The sequence below is a fragment of the Canis lupus genome, chromosome 30, assembly GCF_003254725.2.
Source record: "Canis lupus dingo isolate Sandy chromosome 30, ASM325472v2, whole genome shotgun sequence".
Taxonomy (NCBI): Eukaryota; Metazoa; Chordata; class Mammalia; order Carnivora; family Canidae; genus Canis; species Canis lupus.
In genome coordinates, this window is record NC_064272.1 from 38740504 (window position 1) to 38762529 (window position 22026).

The following is a 22026-nucleotide window of genomic DNA, read 5'->3' on the forward strand; positions in this document are numbered from 1 at the left end:
CCCTGTCTGCCTCTTTTAAAGATTTATTTATTTATTCATGAGACACACAGAGAGAGAGAGAGAGAGGCAGAGACACAGGCAGAGGGAGAAGCAGGCTCCACGCAGGGAGTCCGACGTGGGACTCGACCCCGGGACCCCAGGATCACGCCCTGAGCCAAAGGCAGGTGCTCAACCGCTGAGCCACCCCGGGGCCCCTCCTTCCTGCCACCTCTTTACTTATCCCCCAAACACGGGTCCAGATGGGCTCTGGGGTCCCTGATGTGAATCAGAGAAGTGACAGAGCAAGATGCTCTCCTAGGGATTCAGTCTGTATGTTTTACCCTCGCCAGCTTTCCGACGGGGCAGGGCCACCAGACAACCACCTTGACCTCCAGAAGATTCACTCTGGGCATAGAGGGCATCTGGGGTCACCGGGGCAGCTAGGCTCATGGCGGGGAGCCCGATTCCAGATGCTCTGTTTTGAGGGTTAAGTAAAGAAAAGCTCCCTGACCTGGGGTGAGGGAGCCGCGGGGAGAGGAGAACTGTTCTGTCTCTGACCTGGGTGACCTGACCTGGGGTGAGGGAGCCGCGGGGAGAGGAGAACTGTTCTGTCTCTAGGACTTTGGCACCAGAACTGGGCCTGGGGTGGCCTTGCCACTACTGGACGGCAGGATGGGTGGAGGCAGAGTACGGGAAGAGCAGAGCCCTGGGCACGGCGGCCTTGGGAGCCCAGCTCCCCGGGCTGTGGCATCGCCCTACCTGTCCCGTCACACCTGTCGGGCGGAAGGGCTCCGGCCCCAGGCTGCACCCGGGCCCCGCTCAACAGTGCCGCCTATTGGCAGAGAGAAGCCATGGCAGCGGCAGGTGGACCGTCGCCCTCAGGCCCCGCCCGTCCTCTCCCCCGAACCCCCCAAGTGTGGAAGCAGCCGGCTTTCCCGAATTTGGGCGGAGACCTCAGGTTCTCAAATTCGTTATGGTTAAGGGGGAGCCTCAGGGGAGCCAGGAGGCTCCTTGCTGATAAAGCTAGCGGGGCTGGCAGGACGAAATGGGAAAATGGAGAGGCTTTGGCGATACTGGTCGTTACCATCACGGACAGATGGGGTGACCGGTGCTCAGCAGGAGGCTCACAGGGGCTGCAGGGCCCAGGATAGAGCACCCAGCCCAGGGGAGTGCCAGGGGGTAGGTACCTCCTGGGGGAAGGGATGTCTACGCTGGGACTTGAAGGCGAGGCGGGGCGTGCGGGGAGCGAGAGCCTGGCTGGACCAGCGCAGGCCGCAGTGAGGGGGGGCGGCCAGGGCTGGTGGTGGGCAGTGTGGGTGGAGGGCTGCGGGGCACAGCCGGCGCACCAGGGAGTCACACCTTGGGAGACGCTGTCCTTCACCTCGTGGCAGGGACCTAGAGACCTCGGGGCGAAAGGGGCTCACACAAGGTCACCGGCTGGGGGCCGTGCCAAGCTAGAGGGGTCCAGCAGGGAGAGGCCACTGACCTGCAGGTATCCGGAGTGGAGCTGCAGGAGGAGGTGGTCAGCCTGGCCTGCTGCCAGGAGGAGCAGGGCTTCGGGCTGGGACGTGGAGAATTGTAGCCGGAGGTCTATGTTGCTCAGAGCTGTGGTCACCGGCACCTGCAGGTGGTTCTCCCCAAAGAAGGAGGCTGTGTGAGAGACGGAGCTGGGTCAGTCCCTTGCCTGGAGGAGGAGAGGTGCTGCGGACGATGCGGGTTTTGTGCTGGCGCAGCTTCACGGTCCTGGCTGGCACTGCCCCCTCACCTGTCCAGTCCTGGTGCCGGAAGGTGCAGTCTCACCTTGTGTGTATCCCAGGCCTTAGCTCCAAAGGAGGCCAGACCTATTCCAAGCAACCAGGTTTCCTCCTCAGGAGTTCCTGGGGCCTGGGCCCTCTGACAGCTCTGGCTCTCCTCCCCAGGGCCCCAGAGGATTCTCCATCCTGGGCCGAGTTCCTCTTGGGCCTAACGGAAAACCATCCCTGGCCGGGTCACCTGGCCTGGTGGTCTTTGCCCCCAGGAATGGGATTCCAGGAGGATCATCCCTACCCCAAACGGATGCCTGAGTGCCCCATGCTTTGGTTCTTGGACAACGCTTTCCATGCCATGCCCTCCCTCTGTGGGTAGGCTGGGGCCACGGCCGGGGCCTGGCGGTGGTGCTGAAACAGGCAGCCCACCAGTCCCCACTTCTCTCCCAGCTGTCTTTGGAGTAAGGGTGCAGTCGCCAGCCCGAGTCCACCAAAGAGCGAAGGCGCTGAGGCCAGATGGAGACCACGTATTGGACCCCAAATGGGCCCCAGCTTCCTGCATCACGCCGTATTGCTTCCTGCCGCAGGGCTGCTGATTGTCCCTGGGGGGCAGTCAGATCCGGCCCTGTTGTTCCCACGATGGCTGGGGAGCCATAGCCGACTACAGCTGGCTTTTCCCAGCCTGGGTCTGTAGCTAGAGACAAGGCCTGGGAGGGTGGGAGGTTTGCTGAGAGGGCCAGAGGGCCTCCGTCCGTGGCTGGTGGTGGCTGTGCAGGGCCCCTTTGGTCCCACCCCAGGACACTACCTCTTTTTAAGAGGCCACATCCTCCAGACAGTTTCCCCAAATTAGCCTCTCTTGACCTCAGACCAGCTGCCACAACTTCTGGTTTGTTCCTTTTGCAGAGATTAGGGCCAATTATAACTTTGACTCGGTCCCCTAGAGGTCCGGGACTCGTAAAGACGGGAGACTGGAATGGGTTAAAAAGGTGATTCGTCTCTGTGGGGCTTCCCCTGAGCACTGTGTGTAGGCTGATGGCCTTGCTGGGGATGACCTGGCGCCAGCCACATTCGCACTGGTCCCTGGCCTGAGGAGGCGGCACTGGCTGCCACCGGAGGATTCCAGGGGATGGCCAAGAAAGATCATGCTCTTCCTTTTGGGCTGAGCTGAAATCCCTCCAGTTAGCCCTCTGGCCAGCAGTGGCTGGCGACGCCAGAACCTGGTCTGACAGGGTAAAGGAATCGAATGAGAGCTACAAAACCGTCTGGGTGGGTATGGGCCAGCAGGCCCAGGCAGGCCCAGCAGAACCACCAGGCCCAGCAGACCCACCAGGCCCGGCAGGCCCAGCAGAACCACCAGGCCCAGCAGAACCACCAGGCCAGCAGACCAGCAGACCTCGGTGCCAGTGAGGGGCAGACCAGAGAATGGATATGGGGTGGGCACCTCATCTGCAAAAGCATTGATTCCTTTTTTTCCCTCAAGACTTAATTAATTTATTTGAGAGAGAGAGAAAAAGGAGAGAAAGAGACCACGAGTGGGAGGTGGGCAGAGGGAGAGGGAGAAACAAACTCTCCACTGAGCGGGGATGTGGACACAGGGCTTGACCCCAGGAACCCAGGATCACAACCGAGTGGAAGGCAGATGCCTAACTGTCGGAGCCACCCAGGTGCCCCAAGGGCATTGATTCGAGGCACTGAGGGCAGCCCCAGGACAGAAGGGGAGGACGCGTGGCCTCCTCAGGATGGAGCATCACCAGGGCAGGCCGGAGCTCACAGCGGCTGGCAAGAGCTGAGTGTTAACTTTGCAGGAGTTTGGCCCTCCGGGCGATGTGGCCGGGTGGCAGTATTTATACCCTGGAAGAGGCAAGTGCTACAAATTGGGGTTCCCTTTCTCCCAGAAAGCCTGTTGCTCAACCTTTACCTGTTAGGGTGCACGGGGAGGGGCTCCTCTCCGTCCCCTGGTGGGAGTGAGCCCACACACCCACTCACACTCCCCTCTGTTGAAGCTGGATGCAGGGACATCGTCATAGGGCCTCAGGGCCCGTACCAGGCCGGAAGTGAAGGCGCTGGCTGGCTCTAACCCCTGAACCACCTGCCCCTAGCCCCCTCGCAGAAGAGGAGAGGGCCGGACTGTTTAGCCTTGTCCTCCAGGCGGAGTGGGAGGGTGGCAGGAAGTAGAGGTACTTTCCAGAGAGCTGGGGTCTGAATGAGCCTATTGAGGGGCTGGGCCCTGCCGTTTCCTGTGGGCCTGGGCAGGGACGCGCTCACACAAGCCGCCTTGTGCGGCTGGAAGTGCACAGGCCAGGCGGCCCCCTCGTCCTAACAGAGGCCTCTGAGGCCTCGCTGGCCAGGGTTCTGGAAACTCTGACAGCGCCGTTCCCCCCACGTCCCGGTCTCCTGCTGCTGCCCCTCGCCGTCTCTGATGGGCCGCAGCTGCAAGGACCCAGAACCCCGGTCCTGGGAGACAGCTGGAGACGAGCTGTGAGTGGGGAGGCAGGGCAGGACGAAGCCGTGAGCTAGGAGTCAGTTCCAGAGGGCTTCCTTGGGGAGGTGACGCTGGGAGAGAGGAGCAGGCGGGGGTTTCAAAGGGCAGCAAGGCCAAGTGACAGACTGAAGCAGAGATGTGCGGGCTCTGGAACAGCTGGAGCCAGAGGAGGGGAGGGAAGGAAGCAGCAGCCAAGCCAGCCGCAGGGGCCTGCCTGGGGTCGCAGGGCGGCCGAGGGAGGAGAGAGGCATCCTCACTGCTTGGAGACCTGCCCTGACCCTCCCGGCTGAACACACAGGATTCACCGAAACACCAGTTCGGGCCTGCAGCAGCTGTGTGGGCCGCCCTCTGGGCCAGGGAGAGGGCCCGGTCTGGCCTCCGTGTCACCGTTTTGTAAAATGGGTGCTGCTCGCCGTCCCTCCTCCCTCCCTCCCTCCCAGCCCCGGAGGTCCTGTGCTGGTCCGGGAGTCCGCTCTGTGCACAGCTGTGCAGGGGGTTCGCAGCGTGGGCCGCCCGGGTGCTGCCCGGCATTCAGCCCGGGGGCCGCTGCCGCAAGGGCCCTGGGGTCAGTGGGAGGGGCAGCGGGATGCTGCGCGCCTGGGTTTCTCCGCCGGGGAGACGGCCGTGGGTGGGTGTCCGGGACTACGTAGAGTCTACTTGCGGGTGTGTTCGGGCATGTGGGTGGCTGCTTGGGGGTGTTTGGGGTTTGCATAAGGCTGTGTGTTTGTGCATGTGTGCGCGTGTGGGCTGGGAGCTGCCGGGACAGAGCAGCGATTGTGCCCGCGCCTGCCCTGGGCCTCGGGGCCGACTCCGTGAAAGGGGCCATGTGTTCCTGGACGGTTCCCACCCGTCCTCCCGACGCCCGGCCGTCCCCGAGGTTTGCTGAAGGTGGAGCATCCCACGGCTTCCCGGCCTTCCTGACCACGCACAGGGCGCGTCTGTCTGGGTCCGGCAGAGTGGCTCCGTCCTTCTTCCTGAGACGAGGGTTGGGGGCACAGAGGAGCCTGTGTCCGTCCCTGCCAAGCCTCTTCTCAAGGTGGGGAGACAAGCTTGGGCCACCGTCCCCAGCAGGCCACCCGCTGGCAGGGCGCAGGTGGGGCGGGCGTCTCTTGCCTCCCCCGGGCGTGTGACTCCTGCCCTCAAGATGCTCTGCTCTTACCTGTCAGCGGCTGGGGAGCATCTCTGCGCACAGCCCCCCCCCCCCCAGGCTCTCCCAGCGGCCGGGCCGGGTCTCAGCCACGGGGCCTCTTCTAGGGTCGGGGGCGGGGGCGGTGGGGGTGCTGCAGACCCCGATCCTCCCACGCCGCTGGACTGTCTCTCCCTGTCTCTCTGCCGTATCTCCTTTGTCTCTGGCTTGGCCACTCGGCCACCTCGCTGCCTTATCTGTCTCCCCTGGTCTTTCTTTGCCTTTGGCTCCCCTCCCCTGCCTTCCCCTGGCCAGAACCGGGAGCACCCCCGCCCCAGGACGGTCTAGAGAGCTACCCCCAGGCCCCCCGCTCCTCGGGTGCTGGGTCTCACGACACCAAAGTTCTCTGCAGGGTTAGCATTCAGGGGGGTTTCCAGACAGATAAACTGAGGCTTCAGGGCAGCGGCGATTTGACAGGGAAGAGAAAGCCTGCGGGTCTTGGCCCAGCCACCTCTCTGAGCACCCCCCCCCCCGGAAGTCAGTCCCCTGGTGCCCTGCTCCCGCCCATTCCCCCATTCCTGGTTGCCTGGGGGTAGCCGCGGCCCCACTGTCAGTGTGCGTGCGTCATGAGCAGCAGCATTCCTGGGTGTCTGCCGCTGCCTGACTTTATAAGGGAGGAAGTTTGGAAGTCCGAGCTCCTGGGCAGGATGGCCCTGCTGGGGCGGGGCGGGGCCGGGGGGGCGGGGGGAGTGCCCAGGGTCTGGGGCAAAGGGGGCGGAGGAAGACCCGGGCATGTACGCTGGGAGGTGAACCCAGTGGTACTGAGATGGAGCAGGAGGTGAGAGATGGATGGGGACAGAAGGGGATCCAGTCATTCCTTCCTTCCTTCCTTCCTTCCTTCATTTGCAAATCCGGTAACACAGCCACGGAAAAGAAGCCCCCACCGGGGGGAGACAGAAAGCCTGAGGAAGATGTTAAAACTGAGAATGAGAAATGAAGACACCCTCCCCCCTCCATAAAAACTGAGCTCAGGGGTCCAGACAGAGGCCCGAAGAAGGAGAAACCAAGAGAGCCCCAGAAAGCGGGATGTTGGCTGCCAGCCTGCTGCCGTGGGTGGGAGTGAGGAGGGTGAGGAGGGGGCGCCGGCAGCCGGCTGGGGAGGGCAAGGGGTCCTGATCTCGGGGGAAGCCGGACTTCACCGCAGCTCCTTGGGGTTTGGCACCAGGTGTGCACTCCCCGTTCCAGACCCACATCCTAGGCAGGCAGGGGGCAGGCTGGGAGAGGCCTTCTCCTGAGAAGTCTGGGGGGGCCGTGGGGGAGCGCTCTAGGGCAGCCAAGGCAGGGAGGAAGGGCTCTGTCTCCCCCGTGGGTGTGCATGTGGGTGGCCGCGGGTGAAGGCAGGACGGACCAGGTGCCTGCCCCAGCCGCTGGGCCCTCCAGAACCCAGGCCAGATGCCCCTCCCCTCCGCACCCCGTGCCTCCAAGGGCTGCAGCTTTTTCTCCACCAGCTTCTGCCCCCAAGCCAGGGAAGGTCTGAGCAGGCTGGGAGGGGGGGAAACTTCCTGAGAACCAGAGCTACGCCCCCAAGGCTCATGGACCCCAAGGCTGATGGGGCTAAGTGCCCTGCAGCGCCCACGCCACACCCACTCCCTTCTCAGAGCTGGGGAAGCAGTGCCTGGAGGTGGCCCGAGAACTCAGTCCCCCAGGGCACCGAAGAGGGTGGGGGCACAGCCACCTGTCACAGTTGCTGGGGTGAGTGCAGGCCGGGCGAGGATGTGGGGTGGTGGTTCCCGTCTGGCTCTAGATTCGGGACGGACCCTCCCGGACGCCGAGCCCAAGGCTCAGCCCTTTCCACTGAGCTGTCACCTCCCCCCTGCCCCCAGCCCCGTATCTCTGAAGGGAACAATGCGGGGAGGGCTACAGGGACAGACTTCAGGTCAGATCCCAGAGACCACATCCCCCTCTCATGGTGGTGACAAAGGCGTCCCAAGAACGGGGCCTAGACGCTTACTGCCTGCCAGGGCTAGCTGCCTGGGGGACGTCCGCACCCCTGCACCCCTGCAGCGCCCCCGCCGGCTCTCCTGTCTCCCTGATCTGGGCTCATGGACCACATCCCAGCCTCCACACTGGAGACCCCAGCTGGGGCCAAGGTGGGCCCGTCTCTCTTCACTCCAGGAGCCCTTGAGCCAGCAGCCTCGCTCCCAGGGCACTCGGGACTCCAGCCGCCTTGCCGGCCCCTTCTGTCTGATTCCCATTCTGGCTTTTGCAAGACCAAGGAGGCCCGGGGCTACAGGACTCCTCAGCTAGAGGCCGAGTCCTGCCTCTGGGCGCTGGCCTCGCTGCTGCTCCTCTGCCCAAGAGCTTCCTGGCCACCCAAGCCGAGGGGCACATGTTGGGGAACATTTCCAATGTGGGGATCTCCTCCGAAAGGCGATTACCCCTTGACCGGCGGGGAGGTGACGCTAAACTTGGTACAAGACACTGACTGGTGCCCCGGGCTCCCAGCCATGAGGCCAAGCCTGGGCCGTGTGCGGCACAGAGGAAGCTGGAAGGAAAATGAGCGGTTTGCTGGAGGAGCGGCTCATCCACCCAGGCTGGAGGGCTGGGCCGGGGAGGAAGCAGGGCCTCAATGGAGTCTTTGTGGAAGCCTGCCGCTCCCCTGGCCCGAGGCACGAGGGGTGGGGTGCTGTGGTGGAGCAATCCCGAGAGGCTTTTCCACCTTATAATTTTCCTCCCCTGCAGGGATCTGAGTGGATCGCCAGGCCCTCCCCCACATCCCCTTCCCCCCACTTTTCTGGCCTTGGGTGGGGTGGGGGGACGGGGACCCTGATGGGAGTGGCCCGGGCCCAGGTAGGGTGACTGGGAGGGAAGAAACAGAGCAAGGGACCTTCCTCACCTGCGCTGGGCCCCCTCAGCAGCCCCTTCCTCCTTCCCCCCTGCCCTGGGAGGGAGCCCATCTTACAGTGGAGGGAATGAGGCCCAGGGAGGCCGGTACCTGCGCTAAGTCCTCCAGAGGAGCCGTGCAGCGCTGGCCTGGAGCCCCTGGGCCGGGCTCTGCGCTGGGCCTCGTGTCAGGGAGGGACGTGTGCACAGGAGCAGTGTGGGGCTGCTGTTGCGTGTGCATCGGAAGTGGGGCATCTGCCGCAGGCTCCGGCAGCAGGAGGGTGTGAGAGCTGGCCCCGAGCCTGGGAGACACACTTTTTCCCTTCCTGTCCTCCGGGGCTCCCTGGGGGGCGGTGGGGGTGGGAAGGGAGGGAAGAGCATCTGCCTTCCTGGGCTGCTTTGGCAGCTGGCCTCTCCTGGGGCGGCTGGATGGGTCTGATTCGGGGGCTCGGCCGGATCAGGGAGGGACCTTCTTCAGGGCTGGCTGAGTGTGGCACGTTCCCCAAGCCAGTGATAAATGCTGGGCGTGCCCACTGGGGTCTCGGAGATCAGGGAAGAGGATGGAGGGGCAGAGGCCTGGGGTGAGAAGCCAGCCCCGGGGCGCTCTGGGGCCACCCCCTCTCTCAGGCTGGACCAGAGCCAGGAAGCAAGCGGAAGCCTGTTGCTCATCTCTGAGCTCCCCTTCAGCTCTGGGATGAGAAACCGCTAAGGGCAGGGCCCTTGGGGAGGTGTCCTGGGGCTTCCCCCAGCCTGGCAGCCTGGACTTGGAGACAGTGAGTGTGTGAGCTGGGGTGGGGGTTGCGGAAGCAATGACTGTTGGTCTGGACACAGGCCGGGGCCAAGAGTCTGTGTGCTTGGCGAAGCCACTGGCTGCCCCGCAGATCCCCCATCTGAAATGCAGGGAAGAGTGGCAGGGTAATCTCAGGATGGCAGGCCCATGTCCAGGACATGGGGGAAGGAGGGGCTTGGGACAGGCCCTCCCGCGCCCCCCTCCAGCCCCATGCTGCCCTGCTCTCTTGGGCCTCTGCTTTCTCACCCGTGCGGAGGGCACCTGGCTGGGGGGACCAACAAACCTGGCCTGCCCAGCCCAGCCTAGCAGGAAGTGGCTGGTGGAGAGCTGTGCTCACTTCAGCGGGGCCACCTCTGACCTAAGAGGCCAGACTGGAAGCTCCCGAGGACCGGACGGAGGGCCCGGATCCCTGCAGGACACCTGCCGCCCAGGGGGCCCACACGTGTGTGCTGAGGAAGGAAACATCGGCTTGAAGAGGGTACAGGGATCACGTGGAGGTGGCCCTTGGCCCATATGGGGGTTTTCTACCGGCCGACCATAGGCAGGCTGAGCAAGAAGCTTCCAGCGTGGGTGGGATGCCTGCCTGGGAGGGTGGACCGGGAAACCCCAGAGTCTTTGCTAGTGGCCTCTGTGCTAACCGGTCCCCCCGAGATCCCTAGCCTGAGACCTCTTCCCACAGGCAGGCCCAGCTCCTCTTGGGATAGGTTCCTGCCCCCCATTCCCCCCGCACCTTCCGGGCCTGCAGACCCCCCCCCCCGACTGTCAGCGCCGCCCAGCTCTGCCCACCGCTGTGCCGTCTCCAGCCCGCCTCCTGTCCCCCGGCCTCAGGCACCGGCTCGCCACTCTGGCACCCACGTCTCTGTCTCCAGCACCAACTCTCCGGGGTCCTGGGCCCTCTTGCCAATGCCCCCAAGGCCCCTGCGCCAGAAACACCCATGGGGCCCTGCAAACCCAAGCCCACCCATCTCAAGCCAGACTCAGTGTCGTCTCTCCCCACACCTGCTTGCCTTCCAGGGAAGGCCTCACCACCCGCGCATTGGTGGGCAGAAATCTGAAAGTCCTTTTGTTTTTTTTTTTTTGTTTTTTTTTTTTTTTTGTTTTTTTTTTTTTTTTTGAAAGTCCTTTTGGACAGTCTGTCTCGTCCCTCCCCATGTTCCAGCCATCTTGCCCCTGAATTCTCTTTCGGATTCGTCTCCCCCTCTTTTTCCTCTGTGCCATCCCACAAGGCAGATGGTCACCATCCCTTCCGGGCTTAATGAACTTCCTGCCTTGTTTTGTTACCAGCAACCACCGTTAACCCCACATGAGAGTCACTCTGTCATCCCCCTGGGTCTGGAAGTCTTCGATGGCTCCCCACTGCCCCAGGATCAAGCCCCAACCGTAGGAGGGCACCGAGGGTGCCAGGCCCTCCTGCCCCAGCCCTGCCAGGCTTTCCCGTTCACCTCCCTCGACGACACCCCATGTGCCAGCCTCGCTAAGCCTCGGGCTGTCTTCCACCTGCAACGAGGCTCGCTGGGCCTCCCGCCGGGCCAGCTCTTCTTTCCTTTCCGCCTGCGAATGCCCTCCTGCTCCTTCAGGAAGGAAGCCTTCCCCCCACAGTTCCGGCTCTGCATTTGGGGCGCCAGCACCTCTCAACCGTGGCCTGGGGACTTGTGCTACTGTCACGGCTCCCTGCTAATAGCACGTGTCTCGGGAACAAGACTGGCGGCACTTGGTGAAGGGAGGTGGGAAGCGGAGCGGGCCGGAGGGCAGCTGCCCCGTTCCTAGCTGACCCAGCCGCAGGGCTCGTCCCCACCTGGTCTCCCTCCAGGCTTCCCTTCAGTCCTCCTCTGCCTCGGGGTGGGGCGGGTGCTGCACGGTGGCTGGGGTGGGGCGGGAGGCTGCCCCAGCCAGCGAGTGCTTTTCTGGGCCTATGGTGACAGAGTCTGGTGCTTGTTTTTAAAGAAAATAGAATGGGAGCCCCTATTTATAGCTGGAGGCCGCAGCCCCAGACAGGAGAGGGCTGGGGTTGAGGCTGTGCAGGCTCGTTCAGGCAGGGGCCGGGGGTGGCGCCGTTCCCAGGCCCCCTGCCCCCCTGTCTCAGCCTCCACGGAAGTGCCTGTGGGATCCTGACATCCCCAAGACAGGGACAGGATGACAGGATGTAGCCAGTGCTTTGGGGCTGGGGGAGGAGGGGCCTTGGGTGAGAGGATGGAAAGTCCTCTTGGGGTTGGTCTCTGGGGCCCAGAGCCCCTTATGGGAATGAGTGGAGGTGAGGTGTGTCTGCTGGGAAGGCCCAGGGAAGGACACGTGTGCGGAGGGCCGGGTGCACGCAGCACTTTGGGTCCCCCGGACTCGGACTGGGTCGAGGAAAGGGAACAGGCAGGGTTAGAGACCCGGGGCAGCCGGAGACAGAGAGACAGCCATGGGGAAGGGACAGGGGATGGGGGGAAGAGCTTGGCCCACTGCGCAGAGAGGATAAAGGAAGCCCGGAGGGGCTGGAGGTGGAGGCTTCTGGGCCAGGAGTCTTCATGGTGCTCTGGGCAGTGTGGGCAGAGCCTGAGCTGCGGCCGGAGGAGGCGCAGGGGCAGGTGTCTCTCTGCGGCCTTCGCCCCAGAAGGCCGGGCCGTGCCCACTCTGGCCCCACAGGGCCCGGGGCCTGGAGACCCTCTGTCTTGGGCGGGGCGGGGGTGGTGGTGGTGGCCCAGACCTGCTTGGAGGCAGAGAAATGCTGTAGGGGCAGGGCTGGTGCAGAGGAGTCCCCGGGGGATGGAGCGAGGTGGTGCTGGCCGCTGGGACCCGCTAGGGGGTAGCCTGGCCTCACCTGCTGCCCCCTCTATCCAGACCCCTCCCTCTGCTGTGGGTTGTGCCCTTGGAGGCCGTGGCGTGGCTGGGCCCTGGGGCCTGGGGCCTGTGTCATGGAGCTGTAGCCACAGCCAGTGACTCAGACGGTTAAAAAAAGGAGCAGCTTGGAGCGGTGACTCAACTGGCTCTGGAGGGGCTGGGTGGGTCTGGCTGGTACAAGATGGGGTGGTCTGGGTTTATTTTTAGTAGGGTGGGGCTCGAGCAAGGGGGTGGAAGACGGGAGCCGGGGGTGGAGCAGAGCCCTACCCTCATCCTGGGAGAGCCCGGGGCTCCGCGCCGACTGGGAGAGTGGTTTCTAGGTACCAGGCTGCGCGGGCAGGCCAGGCCGCCCCTTCAGCCCCTTCCAGGCCAGCCCACTCTGCCGTATGTCCCCAGACAGGCAGCTGGCTCTCTGCACAGAGGCAGGGACCCCGGTCCCATTCTCCAGGAGCTGGAGCTCTGAACTTTACAGCTGACCTTGGGGCCTGGCTATGTGACCCCGGGGCCAGAGACGGGGAGTCTGCCCAAGGCCACACAGCAGGGCCAGGTACCCCGAGGGCTGCGGTCCCCAGCCTCCTGTCCCACCCCAGGACTGTGAGCGGTTGGGGGGTCAGGCCCTCACCGGAGTCCTCGCCCCTGGAAGAGCTCAGCTGGGCCTCAGCAGGGTGGCCCGAAGCACATGGGCATCAGATGCCCGGACACGGGGCCCAGGCGGGGGCGGGCGCCTGGATGCCGTTGGCGCACATGCACATCCGGGGAGCAGAGCCCAGCCCGGTGACTGGTGACGGGGGTTCCTTCTCCGAAGCTGGGGCCTGGACCTGCCCAGCCCCCACCTGAAGCGCCCCCCAGCTGGCACGCTCCCCCCCTGCCCCCCGCCCCGCCGCAGTCTCCAGGAATCACTCCCCCCCCCCAGCGACTCTGATCTGGTGCACGTGCCCCCTGGCACCCCCAGCGCCCCGGAAGGGTCCCAGCAGCTCAGGGCGGAGGGGGGTCCTCAGTCTGGGCTCCCTCTGTGGCGCAGTCCCTCCCATAACGGCCCGTGGGAGCCCGGGTGGTCCCTTCACGTGTCCAGCCCTGCCCCCACCCCACCCCGGAGGGGCCCCAGGTGTGCCCGGGGGCAGGGCAGAGGTGGATGTCGAGGCTCCCGCCCTACAGCAGTTCCTACAGCAGTTCCCGCCGCTCATTCTCTTCATCCCCACCCCTGTGCTCTCTGGACGAGTCTGGGGTTCATCTTGTTATTCTTTCAAAACATCCTGGCTGTGCCCTACCGGGGAGCCACGATCTCTGTCTGGGGGCCCTTTAGGCTTTGGGATGAGGCCGGGGAGGGGCTGGGAGGGCTGGCCTGCTTCTCCTTACAGTGGGGTGGTGCTCAGCCCAGTGAGCCCTCGGCTGAAGAGCCCCACCCCCTTCCTGAGGGGTCCCCGGCTGGCCCGCAGCAGCTGGCTGGTGGACCCTTGGGGACTCATCGCTGCTTTTCTATGTCACTGAGTCCCACACAGACCTGCTCACAAGGCCGCCCCATCCAATCCCTGATCTCGGAACCCTTCTCAAAGATCGCCGGGTTGCTGGGCCTGCCCCCAGTCCAGAGGACAATGGGAGTAACCCAAAGACAGGGACTTCAGGGGCTGGCACCTGCTGAGCGCTTACTCTGGCAAAGGGCTCTGATCCTCAACACCCATGGGACGCAGGCATCATTTGTCCCCATTGAGAGAGAAGACTGAGGCTCAGAAGGCTGAGTCACTTCCCAAGGTCACACATCAAGGGGTAGGGCTGGAGTGAGGTCCTTGGCTCTCTAATGCCATGTTCCTTCCCCCGTGTCCCTGACCTGCCTCCCCGCAGCCCAGAGGAGGGAGCCGTGGGCCTGAGTCAGGACGGGGCAGGAGGGGCTTGCTCTTAGCTGCTCCCAGGCACCCAAAAAGGGTGATTTGTTCCTTCCCTGACCATGGTGGGAAGTGTGTGTGGATGTGTGCGCCTGAGGCCTGCCTGGCCGGCCTCCAACTGCAGGGGAGCGGGTTGGCCCAGCTGCTGTGCGCAGGGAAGGGGAAGGGAGGGGCCCAAGTCGTGGGAATCAGCGTCCGGGGCCCACTGATATTTATAGCTGGTCCCTCCTGGACCGTGGGCGGCGGTTGCTCTTAGGTGGGAAAGGAAGTTGGTGTCCTCTCTCCAGCCCTGTCCTGTCCCCAGAGAGGAGGCAGGCCCCCAGAGGCCTCGCTTGCCTGGCCGTGGTGCTGGGGGCCGTGAATCCTGAGTCGGGGGTTTCTCCCGGGATGGCTGCTGAGGGGCTGGGCGCTCTCCTTGCTAGGCTCTGGGCCAGGCTGCTGAGCAACACTTGCACGCGCGTGTGCATGCATGTGCGTACGTGTACCTCCCGGGCATCACGCTGACGGAGGTCACGGCTTTGGCAGAAAGGCCTGCGGCCCCACGGAGAAGGAGGGCAGGGCCCCAGGAAGGGCTGGGAAAGGCTCCCGGGGTGGTGGTTCTGGAGCCGGGCTGTGAAGGATGAGAAGAGAAACCAGGTGCCAGGGCTCATGGATTCTCACCTGATGGCCGAGCTCCTCGGCCGCCCGTGGGACACGGGCTCGCCCCGAATGCCCAGGCTGAGAGGCCGGAGGGGGAGAGGGGGCCTGGCACAGTCATGGTATCTTGGGGCCCTCGGGAGGGTGGCACCAGGAGGCTCCTGCCTGCTGGGGGCTCAGGGACGTCCCGTTTGGTTCAGGGAGTGGCAGGAGGGGGATGCTGGGGCAGGAGAGGCCCGGTCCCCGGCCTGGCTGGGAGGACGGTGGGCTTGGCTTCTGTTCCCTGCCTTCGGGCCTCCTGACCTGACTCCATCTGGAAAAGGGCATGTTCCGGGCCCTTGGTGTCATCCTACTCAGTGATCAACATGCCCCTCTGGGCTCAGTCCTGCGTGGAGCAAGACGGTGGAGGCCCCTGGGGAGAGCCGACGGGAGGTGGGCCCGAGGGAGGCTGCTGGAGCTGTGGCCGCCCCAAACCAGGATTCAAGGACAGAGAGCAGGGAGGCTCAGCCCCCACCTTGCTACAGACTTGGTGTGTGACCCCGAGAGACTAGCTGTTCCTGTCTGGGCCCCTGTTTCCCTACGAACCATGGGGAGACTGGTTGGGGCTGGGGGGGCCTCTGCAGTAAGGTCTGGGAGGGGAGGCGGCCTCAACGACCCACCGGGACAGTCAAGCCATGAGACACGCACAGAAATAGGTTAGTGCCGCGGTGGCCCGAGGCCTGGCGGATGCACAGCGGAGTGTGGTCAGGGCCCAGGGGGGGAAGGAATGGTCCGCAGAGGGTGGGGAGCCCCGCCACCAAGCCACCTCGATGGCAGACCTCAGTGCTACTGCCCTACATCTAGGACGCACTCGGCTTCGTGTGCTATCCCGGCCATCGAAAGGGGTCGGGGACTTTCTTGAAGAGGATTTGCTTGTGCTGCCACAAAGTACAGGGGGATCTGGAGAGGTGGGGTAGGGGGACACAGGAGCAGAGATATAGGCTCCTCAGGGAGCTGTGTCTCCCCTGCTGGGGGGGTCTGGGCCCACCCGTGGGTGACGGCCCACCTGGCCCCACCCGGGCTGTTGTGGAGGTGAGTGACAACACTGCGACCTGTGTGCCCGAGCGTGCCCCGAGGCCAGCCCCTGCACTTCTCTGAGCCTCAGTTTCCACATCTCTAAAATAGGAATGTTTCTTGACTTGGGGGGCTGCTGTGAGGCTGTGCACACACGGTTGGCCTCCCCGGCCTGGGGGGGGGGGGTGATGCCTCTGCAGGTGGGAGTCCAAGTAGCCGATAGCTCCGCCGGGCTCCTCCTCCCCCGCTCGAACGACCCACCCTTCTGAGGCGCCCCTCCTCCGAGGGAATCCAAGTAAGAAACCGTCCATACAAGCTCCGTTCATTCCGAATCGCCCATCTACAGTCGGTGGTACCCATAACAGCATAACTTGAAACGCATCCGAAGCTGCACCCGGAGAAAGAGTCTTAACTCTAGAGAGCTCTGCAGAACTGGGCATACGTTGGGGCAGGGGGCATGTTGGAGGCAAGAGGGGAGCTGGGTGGAGCCAGGAGCTGGGGGAGCAGGAGCAGGCCCAGGCCCGAGGGCCCCTCGGGCACCTGCTCCTGGTGCGTATAGGGCGGATAGGGCCACAGACGGCGCAGCACCCCCTGCCCCCATCCCGTCCACACCTCATTCTCCCTTCTCCCGGGCGCCCCCGCCCAGGTTCGTGAGCGCAGCTGGCCCTGGACGCGGTTGTTCATACTTGTGCGCACACCCACATCTGTGTGCGCCAGTGAGGGTGTGCGGCGGGCTCTTCCAACCCCCTCCCCTGCCTGCCCCTCCTGGGCAGCACGCCCAGTTCCCAGAAGCAGCCTGTGCACTTCCTCTGAGAGCTCCATGCGCACCCGCTCCCCTCCCGCAACCGCGCCAGCAGCCTGGCCCACCTGGCCACCCGGCCCCAGGCGGCAGCACCAGAAGACCCTCCTGTCCCGCCCTGGGGGTGAGGTGGGGGGTGGCTCAGTTACACTCGGTCCTGGAACAGCTTTTCCAGAGTCTGGGTGGGCTGAGCCAAGGGCCTGGCCTCTGCGCTGCACACACACCTCCAGACCGCGGCTCCCCAGGGGATCCCCAGGGGCAGGACAATCTACTCGGACTGGATTCCTTGCCCTGGATGCCTCCATGGTCCTGTTCTCTCAGACGCCCCGAGGCCGCACCCGGCTAAATCAGGGGCCCCCCTTACAGGTCCTCCTGCCCCAGCCCCAGCCAGACTCCCACTTCTTGCCCCGTCTCTGAGAGCAGCTGTGCCAGGCGGGGCGAGAGGTGTGGGAGCCGCTGGCCCTGCGGCCTTGGCGCTCGCTCGCCTGGACTCCTGCTGCTCCCCGGAGCCCCGCTGCCAACATGGGCTCCAACCCAGTCTCTCCGGCCCCCTGTCCCTCTGCCCAACGTCTCCCAGGGGGTTTCCCAGGGTGCTCGACTCCCAGGCCTCATGACCTAGATGCTCTGGGATGCTGACAAATGCAGGGAAAGCATCCCCTTGGGCCTCACTCTGGTACCTGAAATCTTTAGGGCCTTTGGGGCTCGAGGTGTCCAGGAGGGACGGGAGTGATGCCTTCCTCAAGTGGGGCCTGACCCCGTGCAGAGAGCAGGACATGGGGCTGAGCCAGGCTGGGGGTGGGGGTCGGGTGGGGGGTGGGGGGCGCAGAGAGGGCTCGTTGGAGGGGGAGGCTCCAGCTCTCCATACCCTCCTCATTCCCAATTCTTCCCAAGGACAGAGGTGGGCTCAACATGACAACCCCCTGCTGCCGTGCCACTCCCCTGCCTTAAGGTCGGTGGCTCCCATTGCCAGGAGGAACAGGCTTGGGCCGTATTCCGATCTTTAAGGATTCTGTGCCCCGGCCCAATGGCTCCTCCTGGCTCGTGCTCACAATACATCTTCTAACCAGGCTGCTGGGCTTCCCGTCTCTACATGCTCTTCCCGTATCCACCCCAGTGCCTTTGCTCAGGCCGAGCTCCTGCCTAGAGTACGGACCCCCTTCCCGTCCTCCAAGGCTTGGCTCCGGGATCACCCTCCGGCCTGCCTCAGCTCGCCTGTCAACGTCTCTTCTCCATACTCCTCATCTGGATCTTTGCAGACATGAGAGGAGTTGCTGTGTGGGTTTTAATTTGCCTTTCTGCCTCCGGAATGCGTGTACGCTCAGCCCTTCCATTTCTGTGTGCCCCTCGTTGCCCAGCACAATGCTCGTACAGCGTGGATGCTGAGAAGATATTGGAGAGTGGGTTCCCGCCGAAGCCCAAGGAGAGCGGGTGCTGGAATCGCTCGGCTGGAGCCTGCAGGCTGCCCAAATGGCCCACTCCGGTCACCTCAGATGGCCCCTGCCCACCTCTCCAGAGGCCCAGCCCATCACCCAGGCCCCGACACTTTGAAGGAAGGGGTCCCTGGGAAGAGGAGCAGAGAGCCTGGGGATCCGGCTCTGACTCACCCCAGTAGGGGGTCCCCCCTGACTCATTTCCCTCTGGGTACCTCGTGATGCTGTCCGTTAGAGCTGGCTTCCCCATAGGACGGGGAGAAGGGTGTGGCCCGGCCCCTGGAAGGGAGACTCCGGCCCTTCCTCTGCTCAGAGTTGCTTTTGGGAATGGTCCCGAAAGATGGAGGCTGGAGCACTGATTCATACTTGGGCAGTAGTGACTGATGAGCCCTGAGGCCACAGTTCCTAGGGCATAGGAGACCCTGCCTTGCCTCTGGGAAGAAGGCTGCCCTGGAGGGATCTGGGAGTGTAACACAGAGGAGAGTCCTAGTGCCCTCGGAAGGTCAACTGTCACCCGGTCTCTGCTGGGGTCAAGCGCCAATGCCCAGGGCAGGGAAGCGTGGCGCGGGTTGCCCGGGGCTGTCTGAGGGACCCTCTGAAGGTGCCAGGAGGCTGAGGAGTGGGTGCTCCTGGCTGTCACCAAGCAGGCCTTCTGGGTCAGCAGGGGAGGGAGGGGAGTCAGGAGCTGGAGAGGACAGCAGGAGGAAGGTGGGGAAGGGACTGTACCGACCTGCCCGGGACACGCAGGGGGCAGGGGAGCCTGCAGGCGGGGGTGGGGGGTGCCCTGCGGGGCCCTGCGCGGGTGGGGCAGGGTGGGCCCCTCTCGGTTCCCGCCTCAAGCACAGCGGTTCCTGGCCTGGGCGGCTGAGGCTGGGCTGCTGGCCGCTTGCTGTCCCCGGGCGTCCTTTGGGCACCAGCGCGGGCACCTGAAGCCTCGAGGAGTGGGGAGTGGGGAGTGCAGCCGGGGGGCGCCCCTGAAACCCCCCCCATCCTGCACGAGCCACACCCTGACCTGGCGGGCCAGCCTCAGTGGGCCCACGGGAGCCCCGCGGGACCGCCTGCATCCCGGGTGGGACCCCTGCGGCCGGCCTGGGGTGGCAGCCGCGGCCCCTGCCCTCACCGGGCGCCTCCGGGCCCTCGGGTGCCCTTCCCTGCCGCCCAGCACCCGCTCCCCCCGCAGCCCCTACTCACCCGCGGAGGCGGCGCAGGCCCACAGAGCCAAGGCCAAGGCCAGGGGCAGCGCGGGGCCCGGGGGCGCGGGCGGCTGACCCCGCATCGCGGCAGGTCGGCGGGGCCGGGCGGAGCCGGAGCGCGGGGAGCCCACGGAGGGCACCGGAGGAGGCTGCTGCGACTGGGGCCGGCGCTGGGCCGGCGGGGCCGCCTTCCTTGACTCGGGGGCGGGGCAGGGCCAGCCCGCGCTCCGGTTTCAGGACGGCTCCCCCGCGGCCCCCTCGCCCCCAACTTCCTTAAAGGGCCCGAGGCGGGCTGCTCCTCCCCGGGCAGGGCTGGGATGACCCCGCCAGCTCGGTCAGACCGCGGCCCACCCTGCAGACCTGGCACCAAGCCCCCGGGGAGCCGGGACCCCGCGCTCAGACCCCAGGGCTCCCGGAGACCTGCTCCCCGGGGAGAGCCGAGCTGGGCTAGCCCCTCACTTCTCTCTCCTGCCCTCGCGAGGCCTGGGGTGCGTGAGTGCACGCGTGTGTGCCTGTGTGTGTGTACACGCTCCGCGCCCAGGAGGACAGCCGCCTACGGCTACGCAGACTGCTTTGGGCTGCTTTCCTCTAAGGTCTCCTGGGGACTGTATTTGGCAGAGAGCACTGGCCTGAGGTCCTGCACTGCTGTGTCCCCTGACATCGTGACCTTGGCCCTCTGTCCTGCAGAGCCTCTGCTCCCCGGTCTGTAAAGGAGAGATGTTCTAGACTCTCCCGCAAGGCAGGAGGGATTCTCAACCCCATAGTGTCATTTGCCTCAAAATAACCCTGTAAGATGGGTGACTCCCTCCCTTTCCCTCCCCCACTCCCCACCGCCCCATTTTATGGGTGCAGAGCTGGAAGTGGTTCTTACAAAGCCCCAGGTGGAGTATAGGTCCCTGGCCCTTCGGGACTAGGACCCCCGGCCTCCTAACTCCTGAATCCAGGTGTTTGGGCTTCCTGGGGCTGCCTCCTGGAAATCTGGCCCTGGATTAGCTCCTACCTAACAGCTTCAGGTTGGGGCTCTGCTCCTCATGACTCCCTCCTAGGCAACAGCATCTCCCTTGGCCGCAAACAGGAGGAGAAAGGCCAACACCCCTGCAGGACTGCCCGCGCATCCCCGAGTCACAGCATGGGCATCGTCTGGTCTCGGCATCTCTGCCCGGGAGGCGGGTGGAAGAGCACCCCTAGAGTGCTTTCCCCTCCCTTCTCTCGTCAGAGCCCCTCTTTCAGGGGCGCCTGGGTGGCTCAGTGGTTGAGCATCTACCTTTGGATCAGGTCATGATCTCAGGGTCCTGGGATCGAGTCCCAATCAGCTCCCTGCTTAGTGGGGAACCTGCTTCTCCCTCTCCCTCTTCCCTGCCCCTGCCCCCGGCTCATGCTGTCTCTCTTTATTTATTTATTTATTTATTTATTTATTTATTTATTTATTTATTTTTTATTTATGATAGTCACAGAGAGAGAGAGAGAGAGGCAGAGACACAGGCAGAGGGAGAAGCAGGCTCCATGCACCGGAAGCCCGATGTGGGATTCGATCCCAGGTCTCCAGGATCGCGCCCTGGGCCAAAGGCAGGCGCCAAACCGCTGCGCCACCCAGGGATCCCTGTCTCTCAAATAAATAATAAAATCTTTAAAAAAATCTCTCTTTCACACCTGCCTGCTTCAGCCCACCCCAACTCCACCCCACCAGCACTCTCTTCCCAGCTCCTCTCCACCTTAAAACTTTTGAAATTAATTAATTAATTTTAAGATTTTATTTATTTATTTGAGAGAGAGAGAGAGAGAGAGAGCACACAGACAGGGGGAGTGGCAAAAGGAGAAGGAGAAGCAGGCTCCCCACAGAGCGGGGAGGGCAACAGTGCTTGACCCCAGGGCCCCCTCAGATCGTGACCTGAACTGAACATAGATGCTTAACCGATGAAGCCATCCAGGTGCCCCTAATTCATTTTTTATTCAAGATCTAAAAAAAAAAAAATCATAATCAACATATTCTATCAGTTTCAGAAGTAGACCATAGTGACGTATGCATCACAAAATGCTCACCGCAGTAAGTGTAGTTACCGTCCATCATCGTACAAAGTTGTCATATTATTATTTTTAAGATTTTTATTTATTTATTCATGATAGAGAGAGAGAGAGACAGAGACACAGGCAGAGGGAGAAGCAGGCTCCATGCGGGGAGCCCGACACGGGACTCGATCTCGGGACCCCAGGATCGCGCCCTGGGCCAAAGGCAGGCTCCAAACCACTGGGCCACCCAGGGATCCCCAAGTTGTCATATTATTGACTCTATTCCCTATGCTGTACTTTTCATCCCTGTGACGTATTTATTTTATAGCTGGAAGTTTGTACCATTTGATCCTCTTCACCTATTCTGCTCACCCCCACATTCCCTCCCCTCTGGTGACCCTCCGTTTGTTCTCTGTATTTATGACTCTGCTTCTACGGTTGCTGTTTGTTTGTTCGCTTGTTTTGTTTTTTAGGTTCCACTTATGAGCCAGACGATACGGCATTCACTTTTTTTCTGGCTGACTTATTTCATTTAGCAAAATACCATCCAGCTCTGTCTGTGTTGTTGCAAATGACAAGATTTCATTCCTCTTGCTGGCTGAGTAATATTCCAGTGTGTGTGTGTGTGCGCACAGGTGCTGGAGACCTGGGATCGAGTCCTGCGTCGGGCTCCCTGCATGGAGCCTGCCTCTCCCTCTGCCTGTGTCTCTGCCTCTCTCTCTCTCTCTCTGTCTCTCACGAATAAATAAATTAAATCTTAAAAATAAATAAATAAATAAATAAATAAATAAATGTGGAAATACTGATCTTATGCTACTTCTATTTTTAGTTTTTTGAGGAAACACCGTACTGTTTTCTAGAGTGCCCGGGCCCTCTCTCTTTGACTAGTGACTATGCCACCATGTGTACAGCATTTCATAGTGTGCAACAGAATTGAGCCCCATTTGCAGATGAAAAAACTGAGGCTGAGAGAGATTGAAGGCCTTGGGCCGGTCTACATGGCCACGAAGAGGTGGAGGCAGGTCTTTGAGGGCAAGCCCGGCGCTCTTAGCACCACAGCTAGCGTGCTGGTGTCATGTCTGTGCTGCGGTTGTGAAGCTGATCTCGAACCTGGGCCCTGAGTTTGAAACCCAGCCCTCCTACGTGGCTGCCCAACCTTGAACAAGCTGCTCAGTTTTCTCATTTGCAGAACTGGGTTAG

The 22026-nt window shown here is 63.2% G+C and overlaps 1 protein-coding gene across 1 annotated transcript in view; it reads right to left on the reverse strand.

Annotated features, from left to right (window-relative positions):
- The window catches only part of CSPG4 (chondroitin sulfate proteoglycan 4), a 33357-nt gene extending 14392 nt beyond the window's left edge, over positions 1–18965 (reverse strand). The window contains 2 exon segments of the mRNA XM_025472109.3: positions 1466–1629; positions 18818–18965. Of these exon segments, the coding sequence (XP_025327894.3) occupies positions 1466–1629; positions 18818–18902 (249 nt within the window). The 5' untranslated portion in view covers positions 18903–18965.
- Between the last annotated feature and the right edge of the window lie 3061 nt (positions 18966–22026).